At 35.4% G+C, this 23,037-nt stretch overlaps 2 protein-coding genes across 2 annotated transcripts in view; one reads left to right on the top strand and one right to left on the bottom strand.

The window, feature by feature from the left end:
- Positions 1-23,037, bottom strand: part of LOC136025000 (U5 small nuclear ribonucleoprotein 200 kDa helicase-like) — a 127,827-nt gene that overhangs the window by 17,452 nt on the left and 87,338 nt on the right. The window contains exons 26-28 of the mRNA XM_065700625.1: positions 14,195-14,431; positions 8,232-8,434; positions 2,157-2,454 (exon numbers count right to left, since the gene is read on the bottom strand). Of these exons, the coding sequence (XP_065556697.1) occupies positions 2,157-2,454; positions 8,232-8,434; positions 14,195-14,431 (738 nt within the window). The remainder of the gene's footprint in view (positions 1-2,156; positions 2,455-8,231; positions 8,435-14,194; positions 14,432-23,037) is intronic.
- Positions 19,525-22,222, top strand: LOC136024675 (synaptojanin-1-like). Its single transcript, XM_065700096.1, has one exon. It carries the CDS (start codon positions 19,525-19,527, stop codon positions 22,108-22,110), a length of 2,586 nt encoding a protein of 861 aa, XP_065556168.1. The 3' UTR covers positions 22,111-22,222.

The raw sequence follows: 23,037 nt of genomic DNA, 5'->3' as shown, positions 1-23,037 counted from the left end.
AACAGAAAAAGCCAGATGCAGTGTTTTCACAACTGAAAAAGTTTGAAAGGACAGAAACCTAAGCCACGGGACTAAGATTATAATACTAGAAGTGACAGCTGTTAAGGTCCACAGGTCTTGAAAAGCCGAGAATGACAGGCTTGATTTATTTCAGAGATAAATGGTACAAAGATAATTTTAGTTGGTCGGTTAGAAGACAGATAAGACAATATTCCTTTTTGAGAGGCTATCACAAGCTCTAATAGAGCCAAATTCGCTTCATGTGTCATAAGTGGTAGAAGAAAACAAGACAGAAATAACTGAAATGATAAAACAAATTTTAAAAATTAATCAAAAAGGAAATCTATCAAACGTAGAAATGGTAAAAAAAAAACGATCAACACAAATTAGCAAAATATAACATTCAAAAATTTCCCGTCCAAAAACTAATAATGAACTTTGTACAATTAATGGCGAAAAAACAATAGGAGGGAAATGAAGGGATAAAATTACAAATACAAGATAATATTAGATGATACGGACGATTTGAGCATCCTAGTTAAACTTTTTCGCAAAAATTAACGAATTTTGGAGGTTTTGAGAGTTCAGGGGGCAAAAATAAATTTGAAAACTAATGTTAAGAAGACGAAGTCACTTAAAGTAGGAATAAATAAAGGGGAAGAAGTGATACTGGGTAACGAAAAGATCTATAAAGCGGATAGCTTCACTTACTCGGGTAATATTTATTACTGCTACATACATCTAAGACGGAGGATGTAGTGGAGATGGAAAAAGTAAAATAGCCAAGACCCAATAGGTTGTTTTTTTTTTTCAAAGATGACAAACGTTTAGAGGAATAGGAAGGTAAATGTGTAAACAAAGGGTAGAATATTGGAAGCCACGGTGATGCCAGTGCGCAAACATTGTTCTGAAATGTGGACACTTCGGATGGCAGATGAAGATTTGTTGAATACTCTCCAAGGGAATTGTCAACGGATATTTTAGGTAGCGGTCTAACCGACAATATGTCAAACAACAAGCTGGCCAAAAAAGGTGGTTCTATCCCACTTTCTGGGGCTACAATAAAATAAAGGTTGACATGGGAAGTCCACGTTTATGTGACCTAGCCACGTCAGCAAGAACAAGATTGCCCCTTTTCCCACATTATCTTGGCTAAAAAGGAACAGCAGGTCGTCCTTGAATGATGAAGAAAGACGTCATAAGGAAGGATTTAACGAGGGGGGGGGGTAAAGAGCGAAGTATTAAATAGATTGGGGAGGAGGAGGAGCGTGCACAGCTTTATCAGCCTCAAAGGGCTTGGTACTGCAGTAATTTCTTAGTAGTAAGGTAAAGGTAAAGGATACGGCATTAGACTTTACAGTCCCTACCGGCGGTGCTGATCTCCGTTTCTTGGCCCTTCAGCCAGGAAGTGCAATGGGGGGTTGGGGGCCAGCCATCCTGTGCTTTCACACACCCTTCCTGTTGGGTGAAAAGTTAGGTAGGGTGAAAAGTTACTTGCAAGGACAAAAAAAAAGAAAAAATATTTTAATTAAACACAAACTTAAGGCAAAAACCGAGGCGTCAAACTGCCCAGATTCAGGTTGAAGTGTCATACGATTTCCTATTTACCACTGCTATCGTTCACCCTTTAATGTCGTTCAACTTACCAGATTTTGTCATTTTACATCTGCCCGGTTTGTAAGGTTCCGTGGCCAAGGAAAAACAGGGAAGAGTTGAGAAATACTACTGACGGAACTAGACTGAACTAAAAAAACTAAACAAAGGGAAAGAGCTACCTTTCGAAACATAAAACAAATTAACCTGAACATCCTGCATTCTTCAGTAATAAAAAGATAGCTAAACTTAAAATATCTCCTACCTTTTTGGAAGCTTACTTTCTAATTTTATGATTTGGTTACATTTTGTGAGTAATGTACATAACGAGTTGTTTTGGTCCCCAGACAGTTAAATTTCAGCTTTATAATTCTACAGAATAAATCCATAATCAAATAAAACTAGGGGTTAATACACTTAATAAAAAAGCTCAAATATCGACAAAAAAAAAACAAGAGTTTAGAAAATCCCTGGGTGACATCAAATGGTCCATGAAAAGCGTTTTTGAAAAGAGACAAAATACCTCAGGAGGTCACAATAGTTATAATAGAAATGAGATTTACCTGAAGATTATAGTAGTTGGGGTTCTGTGTCATTCGTCTGTACAAGAAAGTCCATGTGAGATAATCGACAGCATCTTGTTTATTCTCAATTGTTTTCGTCACGACTTCTGCATTAAAATGATCGTGCATACAATGGTCCAAATGCGACTCAATCGGTAACGGATCAAAAATGAACTTTTTATAAAAATCTTTCTTAGACGCCTGACACATTAAGATACACTTGGCATCATCATCTTCATTAGGGCGATTTGCAAGACCTGTCATTTGAATTATATCTGTTATTGGATAGTCATCATACCTAGAAAAAAGAAAACATCAATTTCTATTTACTGTATTTCTAGAATACTGAGAAAACATTATACCTACAAGTGACTATGAAGATCTAAGCAGACAACTTCATTGGCGTTAATTAGAAGGGAGATAGGGTCTGTGCTCTCTAGATTTTGAAAAATAATTTATCTGGGATTTATTGAAAAAAGACCGTTTTGTATTTTCGTTGAAGAAATTGAAAAAAGAATCCCCCCTGGATATTGAAAAATTCATTTGTCCCCCTAAATATTCGTGAGTAGATGACATTAGTCAGCTTGCCAAATTCTAACGGGAAATACATGTTATTCTAATCTTAAGATGCTAAGTCTCAATAGCAGAATCTTGTAAAATTTATTGGAACCAAAAGAAATCAGAAGGAGGTATCTAGCCGATTTCATTGTATCTGGGGGAGGCTGGCTCGACATATAATCATATTTCGTACGTCTTGCGCAAATCCACCTAATATCTCCACAATTTTTCTATTTTATGGCTGGTAAATATTAAAGGCACCCAGAACTTTGAGAGAGGAAAGGAAGGGAGGATTTATGAAAACATTTTACCGTTGTAATATTTTTTTTATATTATTAGGTGCAGTATATTTTGTAGAACTTAACGTTTCATATTACGCATATAATAGAATATTTTACATTAGTTACATTTCAATAAAATAGAAAAATGCTGTATAGTTGTGTCACATTTCAATATCCACGAAGAAGAAAGACCTGGTTACACCCTTGGGACACAGAATTTAACAAATTAAAATATAGAGAAAACGGATATAGTCTAAAAAAACAGGGTACAAAACAAAAAAAGCATCAAAATTTTAACAATAAAGAAATCGGAATATTAAACTTTATGTCCAGGAGCCTTTATCAACAACAACAAAATTAACCCAAATAAACCAAAGCTCGTTCAGTGCGGTCCGAACAGATTTGTAAACTCCTTTATGTCATATTTTGTCAGCAAATTTAACAAATGACCTATTCTTTTTCTCTTTTTCTATTTCTCTTGTGTTACAAAAATAGCATAATTTAGCGTTCATTTTTGATTGCTACGAAAGCTATTTAAATAAGCGAATACGAAGTACAATTGAATAACAAAATAGATTGCCTCTGGTACAACTGGAGTTTGAAACATGTTAATAACTTCAAAAATCACCATGCAAATATCAGAATACGCACAACAGAATGACAAGTTAGGTTGTCTTTGGAACAGTTTGAGTTTGGTAGTCAAACTCAAACCACAAACTGTTACCAACTATCCTACTCAAACATTGCCAGAGACAACCTAATTTGTCATTTTGTAGCATGTATTATCTAGGTAGTATTATTAATAAAAACGGTGGGTGTGATTCAACCCCGCTTTCTAGGGCTATAATGAGATAAAAGTTGACTTGCCTAAGGCATTTTATGGGGATGAAAGATTCCCAAAGATTGTCTTTTTCAGCTAACCATCAGGGGCTAAACGAAAAGCAAGTCATCCTCGGTTGAGGTGGGAGGATGTAAGGAAAGATTTAAGGGAAATGGAAACTTTCTAGGAGGGTCTAAAAAGAGAAGCTTTGAATAGATTGGGGTGGAGGAAGAGCGTGCGTAGGTGTATTGGCCCCCGGCAGTTTGGTGCTATGGTGAGTTGCTAGTAGTAGTAGTAGTACTTTGTAAACACTATACCTGTTTTCTCTATATTTTCATTTTTTCAAATTCTGTAAATAGAAAGGCAGTTTAATCTAAGAAATTATTTGCCCTGAATTACGTCACGTACGAGGAGGGGATTTAAATCTCTTAAGCGTATTATCTTTGTCTTGAATTCCTACTAATTTCTAGTTTTGGCATGAGCTTCTAAGAAAGTTAAAAAAAGATAGAAAGTCACAAAATTAAAAAGACGAACAACCGAAAATATTTTTAAATACAAATAAAAATAGCAACTACACCTACGTCAGGAACTCAGATAACTGTTTTTTTTTTTTTTTTTTTTTACTACATTGTGAGTTGTATTTCTTCCTCTTTTTGTTTATTTGTCATTTTCACACTCCTAAGGTAATTGCCAAAAGCGTTGAATAAGTTTTTCTCAAAGGGAAGATCAGCAGGGCCATGTAGATAAGAAAAACAGAGGCAAATTGAACACACATTGCCCTGCTGATTCACTCTTTGAAAACGGATTAGCAAGCGGGTTTTGGCATTTATATCAAAAGATTAAAAACGTCGGATACAATCGCAAATACTCCAGCTTGGAAAAAAACAGACTTTTTTTTTGGTCAGAGCCTATTTAAACTAGTAGTAAAATCTTCTATCTTGAATTAATTTTATCATTCATTTCTTACGAATTAAAATTCCTTTTATAATTAATTAACTTTGACACTCAATCTTACATGCTGTAAACCAGAGGTTCTTTATCTAAGCTTTTGGGTTACGACTCTTTAAAAACATTCAAAAAGTTTCTTTTTAATAACAGTTATTAATTTAACAGTCAACAAGAAAACGGATACTATTATCACTAGGTTAATAAATATATATCAAATTTCAAATAGTTTGGTAATATCAATATTGGATCTGGACAGCCACCGTAGTCTTCGCTGTAGTGGTCATGGTATAGATGCATAACACGGGCTAGACAAGCAGTTCAAGTGTACTTTAATTGGGTCAGATTAGTTTAAAAATAAGCAGAAAGAAAATTTTTAATTCAGAAAGAATTTATTTCACATTCATTAATAATCAGCGTTATTAAAACTATCTCAAATCTCGAAACCAAATTAGATATGACGACCCTAATTTCTTGTTCAACGTGACAGCAGGAAAGTGAGCTTTGCAATAGTACAGGGTTGCATATGGAATTAATATGCTAATATTAATTCCAGACCAGTAGAGCAAATGTAAGAAGGAATGAAAGACTGAACTCCGCAAGTCAGGGTGATATAAGACAACAAAACACTGTTAAATCTTTTCATATCCTTGAAAAATTAATCTTTGTTTTACTGAGAAATATTTTAAACATATTTGTTCGTGATGCTTTGCAATAAAAATAACCAATATACATTGGTATTCGGGATCATGGCGTTAGGTCCGATGCTCTCATTTCAAATCAGATTCTCACTGTATTATTATGCACGAATATTCCAATTTTGGCACTACAATTTTTACAACATTCACTTAATTCAGAACATTCTCAGAGTTGACCCAAATCTCCCGCACCTTTTTAGGCTCTTTACCTGAACACTCTCACAGCCTCTCACAGGATCGAGTAAACTTTAAGCTAGTTATATCAAATAAAATGGTCCAAAAGTAAAAAAAAGGGGTCTCCATTCTATAATTTGAGGGTTGAAATTAATTGCACGAGAAGTCCTTACTTGCAAAAATGAGATAAGCCATGTTTTAAAGACTGACTCAATACAAAAACGAACTCAGTCTTAACTCGGTTCTTAATCTTTATCTTTGGCAGATACCTGATTCCAGAAGCACATAAGAGATTTTACAGTGCCTTTGGGTATTATATCAAGTTCTTGTTTTGGTTCAGAATCAAGTTTCAAAAAAATTCGGCTAAGTTTTCAAGCTCAAGAGAAACCATTTGGAATATTGGTCGGTCTTTCAATTCGATGCTTGTAGATTTTTGAGCTAATTTAAAAAGTGTTTTAGCCTCACTATGTTGTGGTAACTTAGCAAGAATAAGGTCTAGATTAATTCTGCCCTGATCATTTAAAGGTATTTGAAGGTCAATAAGTGTCTTCTGACAAATCAGCTCGGATAAAACTATGCCAAAGGAATATACATCACATCGCTTATCTACTATGGGATTATCAACAACTTTTGGGCATATGTGAGGAGAATACGTCCTGGTAGAGATATGCATATCAGCATATGCCATTCATCAGTCTTTAATGAGTGCTGTACCATGTGGAGGTAGGATCACAGAATCAACAGTCAGGTTCATATGAGCGATATTGTTAGAATGCAGATAAACCCTTCCAAATGCAACGTCTTTTGCGATTGATACTATCTCGTTGTAACTGAGGGAACCAAGACCTTACAATTTACATGACGGTTAAAATTTGTGATCCTTCTAACTCCATGCTAAAAACACCCGCAAACTTGAAGAAATTTCTATGATCAAGTTCTTTAAGTACATCAACTGCTTCTTCAAAAGCATCTCGAACCTTTTTTGTTTTTAGAGACAACACTTTGTATCCTGAAATTCTTGTATTTCGACGTTGCTTCATAAGTACAGTACAATTCGTTACTGACCAACAATTTCACTTTCAAAATCTGGTCTGAATTAAAGAGGAATTTACATTTGTTAATTTTTTTCAAGTACTTGCGGAAGGTAGTCGACGTTCAGATTTAAATGAAACAAAGTGATTTATAATATTATACAAAAGGGCGGTCTTTTCTATAAAGTTTTTCCTTAAACATACTTACATTAGAAACAGATCTTTGAAACAGAGATCTTTGAAAGATGGGAAAGATGAAACCGTCTTTGAAACAGAGAACATCTAAATTCTTTAGGGGCTTGCAGGTAATGATACTATACAAAAACATTCCAAAAGAATAAACATCAGATGCAAAGTCGTATGTTCCAAGTGCTACTTCCGGTACGCTATGACGCAATACTTGAACACCCTTCAAATTTTCTTTATTATCATCATAAATAAAAGAGGCAAGTCTGAAGTCTACAACTAAGGCAGCACCATTATCTTTATAAAGGACGATCTCAGCAGTTAAGATCCGATGGTTAATATGTTTAGAATACAGATAATTCATAACCTAAGCAAAGTCTTTAGCGATAAGGATTCGATCCACGAAATGCGATGGTCTTTTGATATTTCTTTCAGCTGATGTTTCTCCAGGAATGTATTCCAGCACCATTAACTCGTGATTCTCCGATGATATCTGTTTGATTAAGGTAACACCAAGAAATTTTATCACATTTTTGTGTTTAAGATCTTTTACTAGCTTCAGCTCGTTGTAAAAGTCATCTGAGTCATAGTCAACTAGATCTAGAGACTAATATGACGAAAGTCCTGATGTTTATTCTTTTGGGATGCTCCTGATTGAGTTGGCCTTTCAAAAGCGTCTAGAAGCTTTGTGTAGCTATGATGATAGGGAAACTATAGACATTGAGTATATTGATTCCACTCTCCCAAAAAACGAGGGTAGTCGCTTGTGTGTGGTGGATGAGCCCTAAAAAAAACAAGCTAAAAAAATAGCTTTGAAATTAATATATATTTGTGGAATTTACCTGGGTAACAAAAACTTCACGTGAACTAAAAGAAATAAGCCGAGGAAAACATTCTAAAATGTTTATGGCCATATTGTGACTCTACAAGTGTCCTTTTATAGGATTATTACAACTATAACTCAGGTGACTTTTATAGTGAGCCGAAAGTAGTAAAAGATACTCATTCTAATAAAAAAAAAAACTTCTGCTGGACTCTTTCCTCTAGCAGCTTTTTTCGGACTGCATAGCTTTTTTTTACCATCTATGCACACAATTTCATGTGTTAAAAGATATATATTTAACTTTATTGGATACAAACATAGGTAAGTTTTTCTTTTTAAAGCAAACTCATTATAATTAACTCATTAAAATTCATCACCATTTTTGACAAATGAGCGAAAGAACTTGTGTAATTGCCGTGTTTTAGAAATACTTTAAAAAAATAGGCAATATCATTTCTGCAAATGATATTTTATTATAACAGTACTGAGTTTCAAAAGCAAATCAACAAGTGAATTAAATAAAGACAGAGAAAAAAATAGGCAGATGACATTTGCTTACATGTGATATTTCCCGTTGTAAGTTTGGGTATCCATGATGATCACAATATATGCATGGACAGAGAGAGCCCATGCCATCTGTCGGGATGCAACAAGCACTTGAATTGCACCAGAGTCAAACAGTCGTTCTACAATACTCTTGTCAGATGATGTCAAGCCCTCGTGGATGTAGGCAACACCTTGAGTTAAAGTTTCCCTCAAAGTCTGGAAAAATAATCAACATTGACTAAACGGAGCACAAATATGCTGCTACAAGTTAGAGAAGGAAAGCGGGGTAGGTAGTTTTGCTTTTGTGTCAATGAATTTTGATACTGAATTCCGTAATAACGTTGAGTAAAATTTAACTGATTTTTAAATTAATAATTTTTTTTCTACTTAACAAAGAGAGTGGAAATAATATGATCCTGATTGAATAAATTTTTTCTATGGGCTATGGTACAAAACAATGAACAAACAAACTGAGAGAAGTTCTGGGGCAAGGGGGAAGCCTTGACAAGTCAATAATGGCTTTTCAAGTCATAATTTTTCTTCAAATATATTTGGCTCTTGGGGAAAGCCCCCATCTTCTTCTTTATCTACATTTCTGATTTCACTTTTATAACCAAAAGAGTGGAGGTACAACCACCTAACTACCCAAATTAAATTGCAGTTACTAATGCTGAAATCCCATCGCAGCAAAAAGCCCCTTTGAGCCGACCCAGCGGCGCACGATCCTCATCCGCTTCACGGTATTAAGAGATTCGCTCTTTCCCCCACTCCATCCCATTCCCCAAGTCCCCGTCTCCTTTAAGTCTTTTCTCAATTTCCCACCTCATTCGAAGACGCACTGGTTTCGGTTTGGCTCCCCGTGGATTTCCAAAGCAAAACTTTTGGCTAACCATCATTCATTATACATTAAACTGAGACTAAGCCATAGTAACATCCTTTTTATTACAGACTTGGGACGAAACAAATTTTCAAGAAGATTGTTGTTTGATATACGGTCATTTAAAATAGCATCTAAAACTATTCTTAAACAATTCCTCTGGAAGACAGCTAGTCCACCTTCCTAGAGTCACAAGTTTCCCCGTATCTGCATGGTTTTATTATCCTAATCTAAGTTCATAAGACTTTCGTTTCGTCTTCTTCCAAACCTTTTCACCCAGAAAAAAGGCACTCTATAACTTTGCTATTCGACCAAATATCACATCTTCGCACCTATCTATTTAAAATCAAAGCAACGTGTCCTCTTAAGATTGATTTTCCAGCCTGTTCCCGTCAGTAAACTCTCAAAACCTTCAACAATCATTCACTTGGCTAAAAATGTTTTCTTTCCAAGGACGCTGAAATCATCTGTGTATTCTAAGCTTAGGAGCGGTTTGGATATTGAAAAAACCGTTTTTTATAGACAACCTATATACAAATTAATCTTTGAGCCCCAATGCTCAACAGAGGAGATATGATTGCTCATTAGCCTGGAAATGATTGCATGGCCTATACCTTGATACTAGTTGATACAGGCATTGAGATATATTTTACAATGCAAGCATAGCAGTCTCTTTGAGCACAGGCGCATTGGTGCGTCAATGCGGGTTATTAGTTGTGCAAAAGAAACGAAAAACTTAAGCAGAGTATTTCTGTGGAATTTATATAAAATTTGGAAATCTGCTTCAGAGACATAAGAACTTTAAAAAGCCTTGGGAGATATATGTCTGACCCGGTCAAATATGCTCATCTAGTCTAGAAGATTCAGAGATGGCCGCAAGTAAGTCGAGGATGACCACCAGTCTAGGCAGACTTCAAAAAAAAAAAAGAAAAAAAATATGAAAGGTCGTAATTTAGCATGATCAGACCGCAGGCTTACAATTAGGGAGATGGCTGAAGACCCGAAGTGAAGTTTCAATGCTGTTTAGGGAGCTTTAGGTAATGCACATAAAAACACGTCGAGCATTGGTTGATTTTGAAAATAATATTGAATTTTTTTTCTACGAGCATCGTGGATCATGGATTTGTCTCCAGGAAGCGGGGGCTGACGATCACCCCAAAATACAATAAAAGTCTTCTTCGTCGTTTGTACAAAAATAATTGACAAAAAACCTTCAATAAAAAATAAAAGTAAAGTAAATAAATAAATAGTTCCTTCACCACGACAGCCTACCCGCACATTCTCGATTTAGAAATGCTTGCCGAAATCTGATGTTCCTCTGCTTCCGCAGCCCCACTCTTCACTATTTTGGCTCCAGCGGACTCCCGCCTGTTTTCTAATTAAAATTAACACTGAAAAGGAAGAGATCTGATTTAACCGGTGAAATCCAAACAAATACGTAGAGGGTTCTTCGTTTTCTTACGAAAGTAAACTTTCAAGAATATGAAAGCACTATTTGAATCAGCGTATTTATTCAGCAAGGGACTGCTTTAAAGAAGGTACAACATAAAACCTCTAAGTACTACATATTGACATTAGAAGCCTAGTCTTAGGACATTCAAATCACACCCGTATTGGGTAGTTTATGAGGATTAGAATTTTGCAATGATAAGGATTGCAAATTTTGCCCTTTTACGGGGCTAAAAATGCATTTAGCCCCACAATATGTGCGCAACCTTGATTAAAGATTAAACACGGGTAACCTTAACTTAAGATTAAAATTTTCGTTTTAAAATCTTTCCATGTTCTGCTTTCCTATAACTCTTAATGTATTTTAATATAAGCATATTTAATTCATTTCTAATTCGAACTTTCTGAAGAGTACTTTATTTGAATAAAAGCTTAAAACTATTATGGGTAAAGGGTACTGGACAGTTCACGGTTCTTTTTTACGCTTCCAATTATACAGTAAAACCATAAGGCGATCGTATCACAAGGACCAGCAGAGACTAACATCAGGGGGATTTGGGCGGATTTGCAAGGTAGCAGAGCTGCCGAACTAGGCTAAAACTGGAGGTTGAAACAGTGTTTGATTGATTTACATGAAATATGCAACTTCTGTTGTAGCTTTCTAGGAAACTGACCAAAAACCACACTTCCGTTTAAAGGCCAAAAAAGGGCATACACCTCAAAAAAGCGTCAGCATCAAGCTTTATTTTCCAAAGATATATCCCCCGAAAGTTTCAAACCGATTTGAAAAAAAGTCCTAGATTCTGCAAAAAGTTTGAAGCAAGGAGATTTTGGAGTAGCCGAAGACCCATTTTGGTTTTGGAACAACATGTGGTAAATTCTTGCGCAATTTTGGATCAAAGAAGGCACAACATACCTATCTTTCTCCTCAAAAGCTTGCAGTGAAACGTAGGGTGGAGCGATTTTCCCTGTGCCACTAGACTGCTTCACTTCGCCAGTCAGTCAAACGTAATGAAAATTCTCGTATGACTTCATCTCAAACAGGATGTAACATGCACACCTTTCTACAATAAAGTTGCTGGTGACCATAGGAGTGGGGGGGGGGGGGGGCAAGGACCAGCTTTGTTCCTCGAGCACCCAGGTTAGAGATATTGTATTTTTTCAATTTAGCCGAGATACTACCTGTCTACCTTTACACTAAAAAGGAATTGACAGCGGGAAAGGACAAAAAGCTCATTTTTTTTCACCGAGGCAGAACTTTATCTCGTTCAGTAACATTATATTTATCTCGTTCAGTAGTTATTCAGGACTTGAATTATTTTCACACAGCTACACCAAATTCCATAGCTTGGACTTAGATCGTTTTTGCACCGAATCAGAACTTAACAAGGATCCAGTAGCGGTTCTGGCCTTTCTTGCACCAGAGCAGAATCTTATTTAGCATCCCCTCCCTATCTGCCAAACATTTTCAGGGCAAAGTTTAAACAAGTTTTTGGATTTAACAACATTTTTCATTTATTTAAATCTGACTTTTCTTACTTTATATGGGAAAAGATATGACTTTTCTCCACTTTATTTTAACAAAAATAAAACTTGAAAAATTGCAAAATGATTATAAATGTTAGATTATTTATCTTAAACTTCGTGCCCTTAAAATTTCAGCGCCAGAGTCAAATGTCCCCTCCTTCGTTCTGGCAGGATAATGCACCACGTCACCGAAATTCAACATTTTGAACACAGTTCGTTTTTGCCCTAAATTATAATATAGCTTGTTTTAATGGGTCACTATACACCACAAACTTAGTTTTTTATTGCCCCGGGTCACAAATTATAACTTGGCTTGTTTCTACACCGAATTAGTCCTTTACTTGGAGTTAGATCGCTTCCACGTTAAGTCAGGATTTGAGTTGCTTTTGCACGGTGTTATCAAAGTTCTAAAGCTTGGACTTTGGCCGTTTTTTTTTCAAAGAATCGAGAATTGGCTCAATTTAGCGTAGGCAGATGTTACCTTATTTTTGTAACAAGATTGAAATTAGCTCGTTTTTCAAAAATATTACAATTTAGCTCACTTTAACCAAGGCAAGCCAGTCCAAAGCTCTGACTTACCTCGCTTCTGGACTGAGTCAGGACTTGGCTCGTTTTGCTTCACATCACCGATATTCTTTATCTTCGACTTAGTTGGTTTTTCTTCTAAGTAAGCCCTTAGCATGGAAATGCTCACTTTGAAATGACTGATGATTATCTTTTCAACGAACTGTAAGCGTGAAGAATGGGAAAATTGCGTAAGACGCAAAAAATTGGACCTTAGGACTTTTGTGAGCGAGATAGCATTCTCCAAATTTAGATCCAAAGCCATTAGGGCTAGAGACGCAAACAAGGGAAAAGGATGAGGACTGAACCGACTGACAGATTAAATAGTAATTCAAAAAATTTACATACATTTGTAGCAAAAAACAGACAAGATTCTAGGTAGAAACAGGATGAGGGTATAGATACTCCCGCCCCATTGAAGGCACAGAGAGCGGCAAAATGAAGTTTCACTCGCTGGGTTATTTTTTCAGGGACAGGTAGTAAGCTTGACACCCAGCCTTGCGTCCAAAGAGATCGATCCCAGGGTCCCATATTGCCAAGCAGAGGATCAACACACTGTGCTATCACATGTTCTCACCAGAAATATAGTATTTTTATTATGGGGCTTAATGGCTAAGGTTAAAAAGTGGCTCAGCCAAGGCCAATTTGATACATGAAGTAAAACTGCAAAGATAATAGACCAATACTATTGTCAATGCAATAATATACTCGTAACCAATACAATATTTTGTCATAAAAAGGACCATTAGTCAGCATAGAGATCAAATAATGGGAAATCAGCAATTCTTTTGATTATTCTTATTGTACATAAAAAAAAGTAAGATCACTATATAACAATAAGGTAAAAAGGGGCTATTGATATAACAGTAAAGATTGCGCTCTAGTAGCGTCCAAAATTAATTTTAGACGGAGAGATTTTTACACAGAATGATAGCAAGAGAAGAATATAGAAAGATCAGAACATAGAAAGACAGAAGCGAAATACGAGAGGTTTAGAGCTTGACATTGTGTAGTGTGGATCGAACAACTTTACAAAACACGCGATGAAGTGGCAAAAGAAGTTTCAGAGACAAAAGCCAGAAAATAAGTTAGAAAATATATCTCTGAAAAGGCTTAAAGTTTTGTAGGAAATAGAACAATTTTCTCAGAAGTTCCGAAGCGATATATCTGATGCAAATATGAGGGAAGTAAAGAAGCTGTCTCAGTGTGAATTAAGAAGATTTGAAATGGAGTCTATTGTTAAAATTGTATATGACCTGCACATCATAATAGTATTCGGTTCTTATGAAATTCAGGGGAGTTAAATTGGAACAATGGACATAAATTAAATCTGTATGTTTTGAAACAAAATGACCTAACTGAAGCCTCATACTGTAAAAAAAGAAGCATATTCAGAAATTTTGGCCTCAACTTATTGATTGAAGTTGAAGGGGTACCAATTTCTTGAGTTGATGGGATTTATTTAAGAAAAATTATTTAAATGTAGGCTATACTTTTTTTCATAAGCAGGAAGTAAAAAAAAATAAAATCCAATTCCATTTTCATAATCGTATACTTACCGGGTCAACAATTCTGTCAATAAACGGCTGGACATCCTGTAATTCCGCATGCAAGAATCTTTCTGGTTTTCCTTCAGCTGCAGTAAATGCTAAAATATCAACAGCTGTGATACGAGTCTGCTTTCTGCTGGAAACAAAAACAATAGCCGGTCTCTGACCAGCGTGATTGACAATACAATTATACATAGGCTTTGCCATGGCCACTATCCGTGATTCGGCGTGGCTTACATTAAATCCCTAGAAAAAAAAAGAGCTTATTAAGGATTTTAAGCAGCTACCGACAAATTCGGAGCTCATTTATTGCGTGAGCGTAGGACCTGACTGTTTTTGCAATATCTTACAATTCCAAGTTTTCAATTCTTGGACGCATCTTCAGCAGTATGAGGCTATGCACATCAAGTTAGATCCAGTTAGAACAAGAGTACCACAACCATTGTACTATGACAACTGGGCTACGCCTTGAAGTGGTCAGGTGCCCCCTACTCTTTTCCTCCGTAGTAACTGAACATCATGAATAAGGTTAACGGCGATTCCTCAATTCTGCCATCTACATAACCAAACTCATAGATGGCGATATTGTTAAAGATATGACAGCTTTTCTTGTCCAACGATACATTCTTTAGTTTCTAAGCAGTTTTCCACTGATTTCACGAAATTCATATCCGGTGTTTGAATCAAAAATGAAACACATGATTCTTTATAGTAAAAGAACGATACATTATTCGACTGATCCAACAAATCATTGAGGATAATATGCTCTTAAGTATATATTCGGTAAAATCGTTAATCTTCCAACGTTAGTAGTATTACCGTCATTTACAACTGCATCTCGCAAATGAATGTATTGTTCAGAGCGGAGCTTGGTCTGATTCAGACGGATAAATAGCAAACGTTCTGATTCAATCTTTGCATACATAGCAACAATGTATTGGTGAAACAATTGACGGCATTTTAAAATATGATTATCTTCATTGTGACGAATCATTAGTCTATAGGAATAATAATTCATTGCGCTGCTTTTCTCATCTGTTTGATTGTTAGTGGATGGATTTATTAATTTATTATTAAAGTGATAGCCGTCGGCTCCATCCCAAAAATTATATGATATTGTAGGGCATCGTAGCATCGATGAGTCTCAGCAATTCTTACCAACTGAGCGTTTCGCTTATGAAGAACAATATTTCGAGGTAAAAACTAATTACCGACCATAACGATTGCCACTTCATCGATAGTTGGAGCATTGTATCTACGCACATATTCGCCAGTAGGCGTTTAGTAAGCGGAAATAACAATGCGTATTAGTAGGCATCAAATCGATTGCTGTTTTGAAGAGGCGCACTAAATCATTATTTTCGTGGAAAACATGTTGCAATTGGGAAACGATAGTCTTTTTAACAACAGCTAGTAAAAATATACAAATATAGAAGTTCGTTATGTAAGTTAATTCGTAAGTTACGTATATTTATCTATATAAATACTACTAATAAAAACGTTCTAAAAAATAATAAGTTCTAGTTGCATTTTTAAGTAACCAAAAAGTGGAGGGCAACTAGGCCTCCTTGCCCTTTTTTCCAAAATCGTCCGATCAAAACTATGAGAAAGTCATTTCGCCCAGAAAAACAACAACAACAAAAAAAATTCAATTTTTTTTAATTGTTTATGTGCGGTGAGCCAACATCAAAACATACATTACTTCAAAAACGCCTAACAGTAATGAGAGGGATCGCCTCCACTTCGCCAATCCGCCACTCCAACTGATAAAAGTTAAGGGTACTATCAAAAGCTTGTGATGAAAAATGAATGTACGACTTACGCAAAATTAACCTGTAAACTTTTAAGGATCATGCTCTTGAATTTTAAATTATTTCTTTCTTTTTTTCACACTATTGTGTCATATATTAATAATTTCCAACAGGCAACAACATATTATCCAATATGTTTTTACATTGCCTTTCTAGGTCACTGAAATATGGACTAACTAAATCGAATTTTGAAACAGTAAGAAAAAAAGTTACTTTAGTGGACAAATTCAAAGAATAAGTGACAAAAATTGACCAGCTAAAATAAAAGCGATATAAAGTGATTTTAGCGACTGCGGCCGATCTTTGTGATAACACACTAGGTGCATGCTAGTAGCCGATAAGGCATCCAGGTTTTCAGTTCATCCAGATAGTCAAAATGGCACAAATTTAACGTCTAAGGAACGGAATGGAGAAATAAGTAAAAACTTTCAGGGAAAGTTTATACTGATATAAAATTGAATCAAAAAGGTATATGTGTAGGCAGGTCGTCAAGAGGCCACAGTAATTTCTCAGGAACCAGATAAAGATATTTTGAAACTTCCAGGGCAAGTTAAGACGATATTTAACTAAGTGGGGTTGTTAAGAGGGCGTATGTAAAATATATCTGGAAGAACATTAAGGTGCAAGGGATGTTGAACTAAATCAAAGCACACTATTTGCACGCAGGTTGTTAAAATGGCACAATAGCAATATGTCAAGAACCGTTGAGGGGATATTAAATTGAAATTCTACAGCTACTATTGCTACCACATCTACTAATACTCCTAGTACAGCTACTACTACAGCTAATATTACTACTTATGCTACTACTACTGCCACTACGACGATTTACGACTGAAACTTCGACTATTTATGACTGGGGCTACTTGTAATTGCATCTCCAACTACTTGTGATTGCAATTGCTTGGCAGTTCAATTGCGACGCTGCCAAAGCTTGATGAGTCTGCAGCTACTTACGACTGCGACTACAACTACTAGCGACTGAGACTACGACCACTTGACCCAGTGACTGTGTTTACCTGCAAATACTGCTACTACTACTACTACGAATACTGTAGTTGATGTTACTGTTACTTCTATCCTACTGCTCCTACAGCCACTACTGCTACCATTACTACTATTGGGCTAAATTAAAAAAATTGAAGTCCGCTCAGATTTTCAAAGGGGTGTCAGTGCAATGCCCCAGGAAAAATAAAGATATTGCGTTTGAACTTCTGGGCATGTTGTTGAGAATGTTGAACTAAATCAAAAGAGTTTTGTCAAAAGGACATATCTGCGTTATCTCCAAAACGACTAGAAGAGATTAAGTTAAAACTGTTTGGATATACAGAGTGGGAAGCTCAAAGAAATCAGAAGACACTAAGAGCATCCAATGTGGTCGAAATAGTGTATCTGCGATATCCCAGGAAACATTACCCCTGTGCTTCCCAAATACCTGAGCATAATCTGAATTCTAATCAAAGTAAAATACATTTTAAACGTTTTCTTTTTATTAAATTTAAGAAATTCAAAACTAATGAAGCACAAATTACAACATGGTCTGTAGAAGACAGGGGACGCTCACATTGAGTTGTTTACGAGTTCATTAGAAAGAGAATTGCTATATCTCCGGGCTTTTTAAAATAAAATATAGTTTTTGAACAAAAACTTCATCATCGTATAAAAGATGATGTCATCTTGGGTATGATGACACATTATGATCAATTGTAGAAGTTTTGCATTGACCATGTTCAAGTATATCCCAACAAATCATCAGGTCAAACGTATACAACGGCTGAAACACACATGAAAAGAAAAATCGCAGAATGGTATATACTGAAATAACAGCAGAGTGGAGAGAAGCTCAGGATAAAGAGGACAGAAGCCCAACTATACTACCCATTACCTTTCTGCCAAATTATGACAAGGAGACAGATCCCTGGAAATATGTTCCAAGCCAAATTGAAACACCACAGATTGTTGACAAACATTTCAGATTATATGGTAATTAATCGAATGGGAATAGACTCAATTCGGCAGCCAGAGGTTATTATGAACTACGAAATGGTCACTAAAGAATATAACGGTATGCCTCCCAAAGAAGTACAAAAAGGTTTTTAAACTCAAATGAACTCCTCTATAAAGAAAACTTCGAAAAGAAATAGGAAAGGCCGAAGAAAAAAGTCTTGCGACATGAAGACAAAAGATAAGATCATATTCAAGAACAAGGAAAAGCATTAGATGCATCTTATATTCAGAATCTACTGGGCAGACTTTTTTTCATAGTTCCAGCGGTAGTTACAATCTAACAAATGACGAACCATGGACCAGAGCAACCCAAAACTAAAAAAAAACGTTAAAGAAAACGGGCAAGTAAAAAAATATTGCTATTCCTAGCTGATTCAGGAATTGTAACTAATATCTAAATTAGTCTTAATAGTAAAATATAAGTTCGAAAACGAACATATGGATTTTTCAAAAAATAGCCTGCAATCCTTAAAAACTGGCGTCATGACGAAACAACTAGTACACCATTGCGATTGCCATGGCCAAAAACTTTATTTGGGAAACTTACAATTTCCTGGCTAGAACAGCATGCAAAAACGCTTTTTCGCATGAGTAGCATTGATATGTTCTCTTTTTTTATTTTATTTATTTACAGAAATTAAAAATGCGTGAAGTTTCTCGACAAAAATTGAAGATGGTTGAAAACTTACCCATCAACAAAACTGAAAATTGTGGTAATTTTGGAAAAAAAAAATTGAAAAAGACGAAATTACGGGAATAAACATTTTAAAAATGCAAAATCACTTGAACAAAATTCAAAATTTTTGGAAAAAATCGAAAAAACTAAAATTACGCGAACAAAAGTGAAAAAAGGAACCCATATAAAGTTTTTTCTCTTTACATATAAGAAGACTTGACGCATCGACCCCTCCCCCCTCTAAAAGCTTAAAAACCATGTTTTTAAGTAACTTGGTTAAAACAGTCTTAAAATAAGGTAATTAGGAGAAATTAGAGTGGTGCCTAACAAAAAGCATGGTTTGCAAACTTTTTTATAGCATTCTCTTCGTTCAGACCTTTAGCCGTCTTAAATTTGTCATGCCATATACCATAAATCGACTACATCACTTTGAACGAAATTTTATGAATCAGTCCTTTCAACTCAATACGAAATCGACCATATGATTTTGAACGAAATTATACGAATCAGTCTCATCCCCTTTATCTACATCGATAAAAACTGACAATATACCATTGAATTCCTCTATCTCCTACTGAAGAAGACATTAAGTTTTTTAGAATAGAGTCAAAAACTTTATTACGATGAGTAGTAACTACGGAACTTCCTAATGAGTTACAGTTAATTTAACGCTTAAATGAGTTAAAAGGAAGATGCACAAATATTTTAATATACAGAATAATAAACTTAATTTATTTTAAATTTCCAGAACGGAAGCAAAAATTTAAAGGGTTAAAGTGTTACGGAAAAGAGATGCATATTCAATGTTGGACTTGTGTTAAAATTAATAAACAAAAAAAATTAAAATGCCTGCAAAGCCATTTGTACTACATATTAAACCTAATGAGGAGTGCATAATAGAAAGAATAGGGCACCCATATTGTTTGTGTTTGGATTCGAACGGTATATATGGTATTGACCTTGAGAAAGCCCAGAAAACGATTAATAAGCATAAATATACCTTCATGCTTGAAGTTTTCGCATGCCTTGGACTATTGAGGCTTCAGATGGAAAGAGGAGACTCGCATTTATTCTTAGTGGTTGCAAAGGGGGTATCACGAGTGGGTGGAATCCAAAAACGAGAGATTTTTAGAATAGAAGAAGTAGAAATGGTCTCGTTTCAGCCGCTTGCTTCTAACTCAGAATTATTGAAGAGAAAAAAAAGAGTAACAGATTTCTTGAGTAACGGGGCGTTTTATTTTGCATTTTTAGACAATGGAGAGACTTGTGACATTACGCTTTCTTCAGAAAGATATTTTAAAGGAGAGGCAACAGATAGTAGATTTTTTTGGAATAAAAGCTTTTTTAGTTCATTTATTGAATGGGGAATTGAGCCAAATGATTGGCTAGTAAAAATAATATGTGGAAGTGTCGAAGTACAACCAATACCCTGGATGAATAGGACAATAAAAGCTGCTCTGATATCACGTCTGAGTTGCGAACGAGTTGGGGCTAGATTTAATACTAGAGGAATTAATGACGATGGTCAAGTCGCCAACTTTGTGGAAACCGAACAGATAATACAAGTTGGAGAGGACTTGACGTCATTCGTTCAAATCCGAGGTTCAGTTCCCACCTTTTGGGAACAAACATTTGTACCGATGATAGGGAGTAAAATACGTTTCCTTCGAAGTATAGAAGCATCCTTGCCAGCATTTGAACGACATTTTCGCACAATGACACAACTTTACGGGAATATATTTGTATTAAATTTACTCTGCAAACGATTCCGACTGATGACCCGAGGAGAGCAAAAATTAAGTGAAGCTTATAAGAAGCTTTATCAGCAAAGCAATTTGAAACTAAATGTCCATTATCAAGAATTTGATTACCATAATATGGGAACCATTTATCTAAACAAGCTCATAGAGGATCTGAAGAATATAGCAATAAAACAATTTAATTTCTTTCACTATTCAGAAGGTGTTAGTTCAATGAGCCAAAAAGGTGTCATTAGGACAAATTGTTTAGACTGCTATGATCGAACCAACGAAGTCCAAGCTTTATTGGGCATTAAAGCATTTGACTTGCAACTAAAACTTTGCATGAAAGGAATTCTTATAAAAACTAACAAGTCAATAATTTATGATATGTGGACAAGAAATGGGAACGAAATTCCTAGAATCTTTACAAGGGCAGGAGCACTTAAACACTATTCAATATCTGATATTCAAACGAGAATCATTCGAACATACTGCAGTATAGGCAATTACGAAACAAAACTGCAGGGTAAACTGAACGATATACTCGAGAGCAATACAACCAACATTCATTTAAGAGAAAAAGCCAGGAGTTTACTTTCAAATAGCTGGGCTCAAATGCCTGAAGAACTAGTACATTCCATTTGTGCAAAAGGTCCTCAGTTTACATGTCCAGTTCCTATTAGAATAGCAGTTGGAACCTACAATGTTATGGGTAGCTACCATATGGACACTTTTGGATCTAAAAACATAAACTTAGCAGACTGGCTACTTGGTGGAATGAAAGACAGGGGAGAGATATCTTCAGCTTATAATGTCCAGAACAACAAAGATGTCGATATGTTTGTCATTGGATTACAGGAACTAATTCCAAGCGAATACTTAAGCATAATCTACAGAGATCAAAGTTACTACTACAAGGCATGGATGCGTCACATAAAGACAACATTACAACGCAACGGTGATTACAAACTGCTCACGTCCGTGACAATGGGAGGTTTATTACTTTGCGTTTTTGTGCGTCCTAAACTGTTTAAACATATAAGAAATGTAGAAACTGACACTAAAACAGTTGGAATCTTTAGAAAGGTAAATATAAAAAAAGGAGCTGTTCAGATTCGTTTTGACTTGTATTCCACGTCCTTTGCATTTGTATCATGTCATCTGCCAGCTCATGCAGACCAGGCGTATGAAAGAAACAAGAGCTTTGAAGAAATTGTGAATAAACTCTCTTCTGAATTCACTCGTGATCTACATTCCCATGATTACGTTATATGGCTTGGTGACATGAATTATCGCATAAACACCAGTAGAGAGGTTGCAGAACAAATAATAAGAGAAAAAGGTTGGAAAGAACTACTAAAACACGACCAGTTAAAGAAATATCAAAGCAAGGGCTTCATATTTCAAGATTATACAGAAGCAGAGATCAACTTCCCACCCACGTATAAATATGAGGTAGGGACAGGACATTTTGACACTAGCAAGAAACAACGAGTGCCTTCATGGACGGACAGAATACTAATAAAAACTGAATCGTCCTTGGTACCACTCTTCTACGGGGTGTCCCCCCTAGAATACAGCGATCATCGACCTGTATTGGGAATCTATGATGTAACAGCTTTTAAAGTTGATGAAAATACAAGACATATGATAACTGCATCCACGGCAAAAAACGTTAGGACCTCTTGATCGCACAATAGTTGTGTCAGTTAATGTCAAAGTGGCCCAAGAGTTTATTCAAACACTTAATCAAACATATGGAGGTGAAATCCATCGAATCAAAATGTTAACGGACGATTTACTGATGGTAACGTTTAAAAAACTGAAAGATGCTTTGAATATATTACAGTCAAAAACTCTACCACCACATATTAACATAAGACTTCTGAACAGTGAGTGGGAACCTATTATATACAAAAGACAATCCTTATTTGAACATTCATATACTGTAAAGAATTTTTAAAATTCTTATTTTAAAATTCAATAAGAATATAAGAGTATTTATATTCTTACCCTATAAGAGTTTTTAGTCGTACTTACAGAGGTAGAAGACATAAACAAAAAGAAAAATCTAAATGTACTAGGTTACAAATTTTTGCTACCAAAAATTACTCAAAGAACAACCACAAATATATCTCCTTGATTACCAAAAAATTAAGAAAGCTCACGTTCCAAGAGGAAAAGAAGAAAAATAAAATTAGGGCCATTGAAAAAAAATTTGACACTTCCATAACGAGGCGGTGGAGAGTCTTTTATGGTATGTATTTAAATGTTCTGCAAAGTCCAATGAACAGCTGTTAAAAAAGAAGAAGTAAATGCTTGTTTTCTGAGATATTGAACATAACAAGATAATTTTTCTGTAAAATAGATATTTATGACCAAAAAAGGGCAACATGGATTTGTGTTTCCTTCTGAAAAGTTAATACTTCTGAACATAAGAAGTACTTACCCGGATATTATATACCTAGATGTCGGGGAATAGAAATCTCTCGAATCCCTAAAACCCCCACCCCCTTCATCCCAAGGTTTTTTTGTCAATTCTTCAGAAAGTTCAAAAGTTTTCATAATCTCTTTTAAAAGCTTTTCCGATAAATAATAATAGTAATTTACTTTTGA

This window comes from Artemia franciscana, chromosome 3 (assembly GCF_032884065.1).
Source record: "Artemia franciscana chromosome 3, ASM3288406v1, whole genome shotgun sequence".
Classification (NCBI taxonomy): domain Eukaryota; kingdom Metazoa; phylum Arthropoda; class Branchiopoda; order Anostraca; family Artemiidae; genus Artemia; species Artemia franciscana.
The sequence above is the reverse complement of the archived record's forward strand: the minus strand, read 5'-3'. Positions and strand labels throughout refer to the sequence as shown.

Coding starts and splice junctions, on each gene's coding strand:
- LOC136024675 (XM_065700096.1), top strand. CDS start 19,525: ATGCCTGCAAAGCCATTTGTACTACATATTAAACCTAATGAGGAGTGC.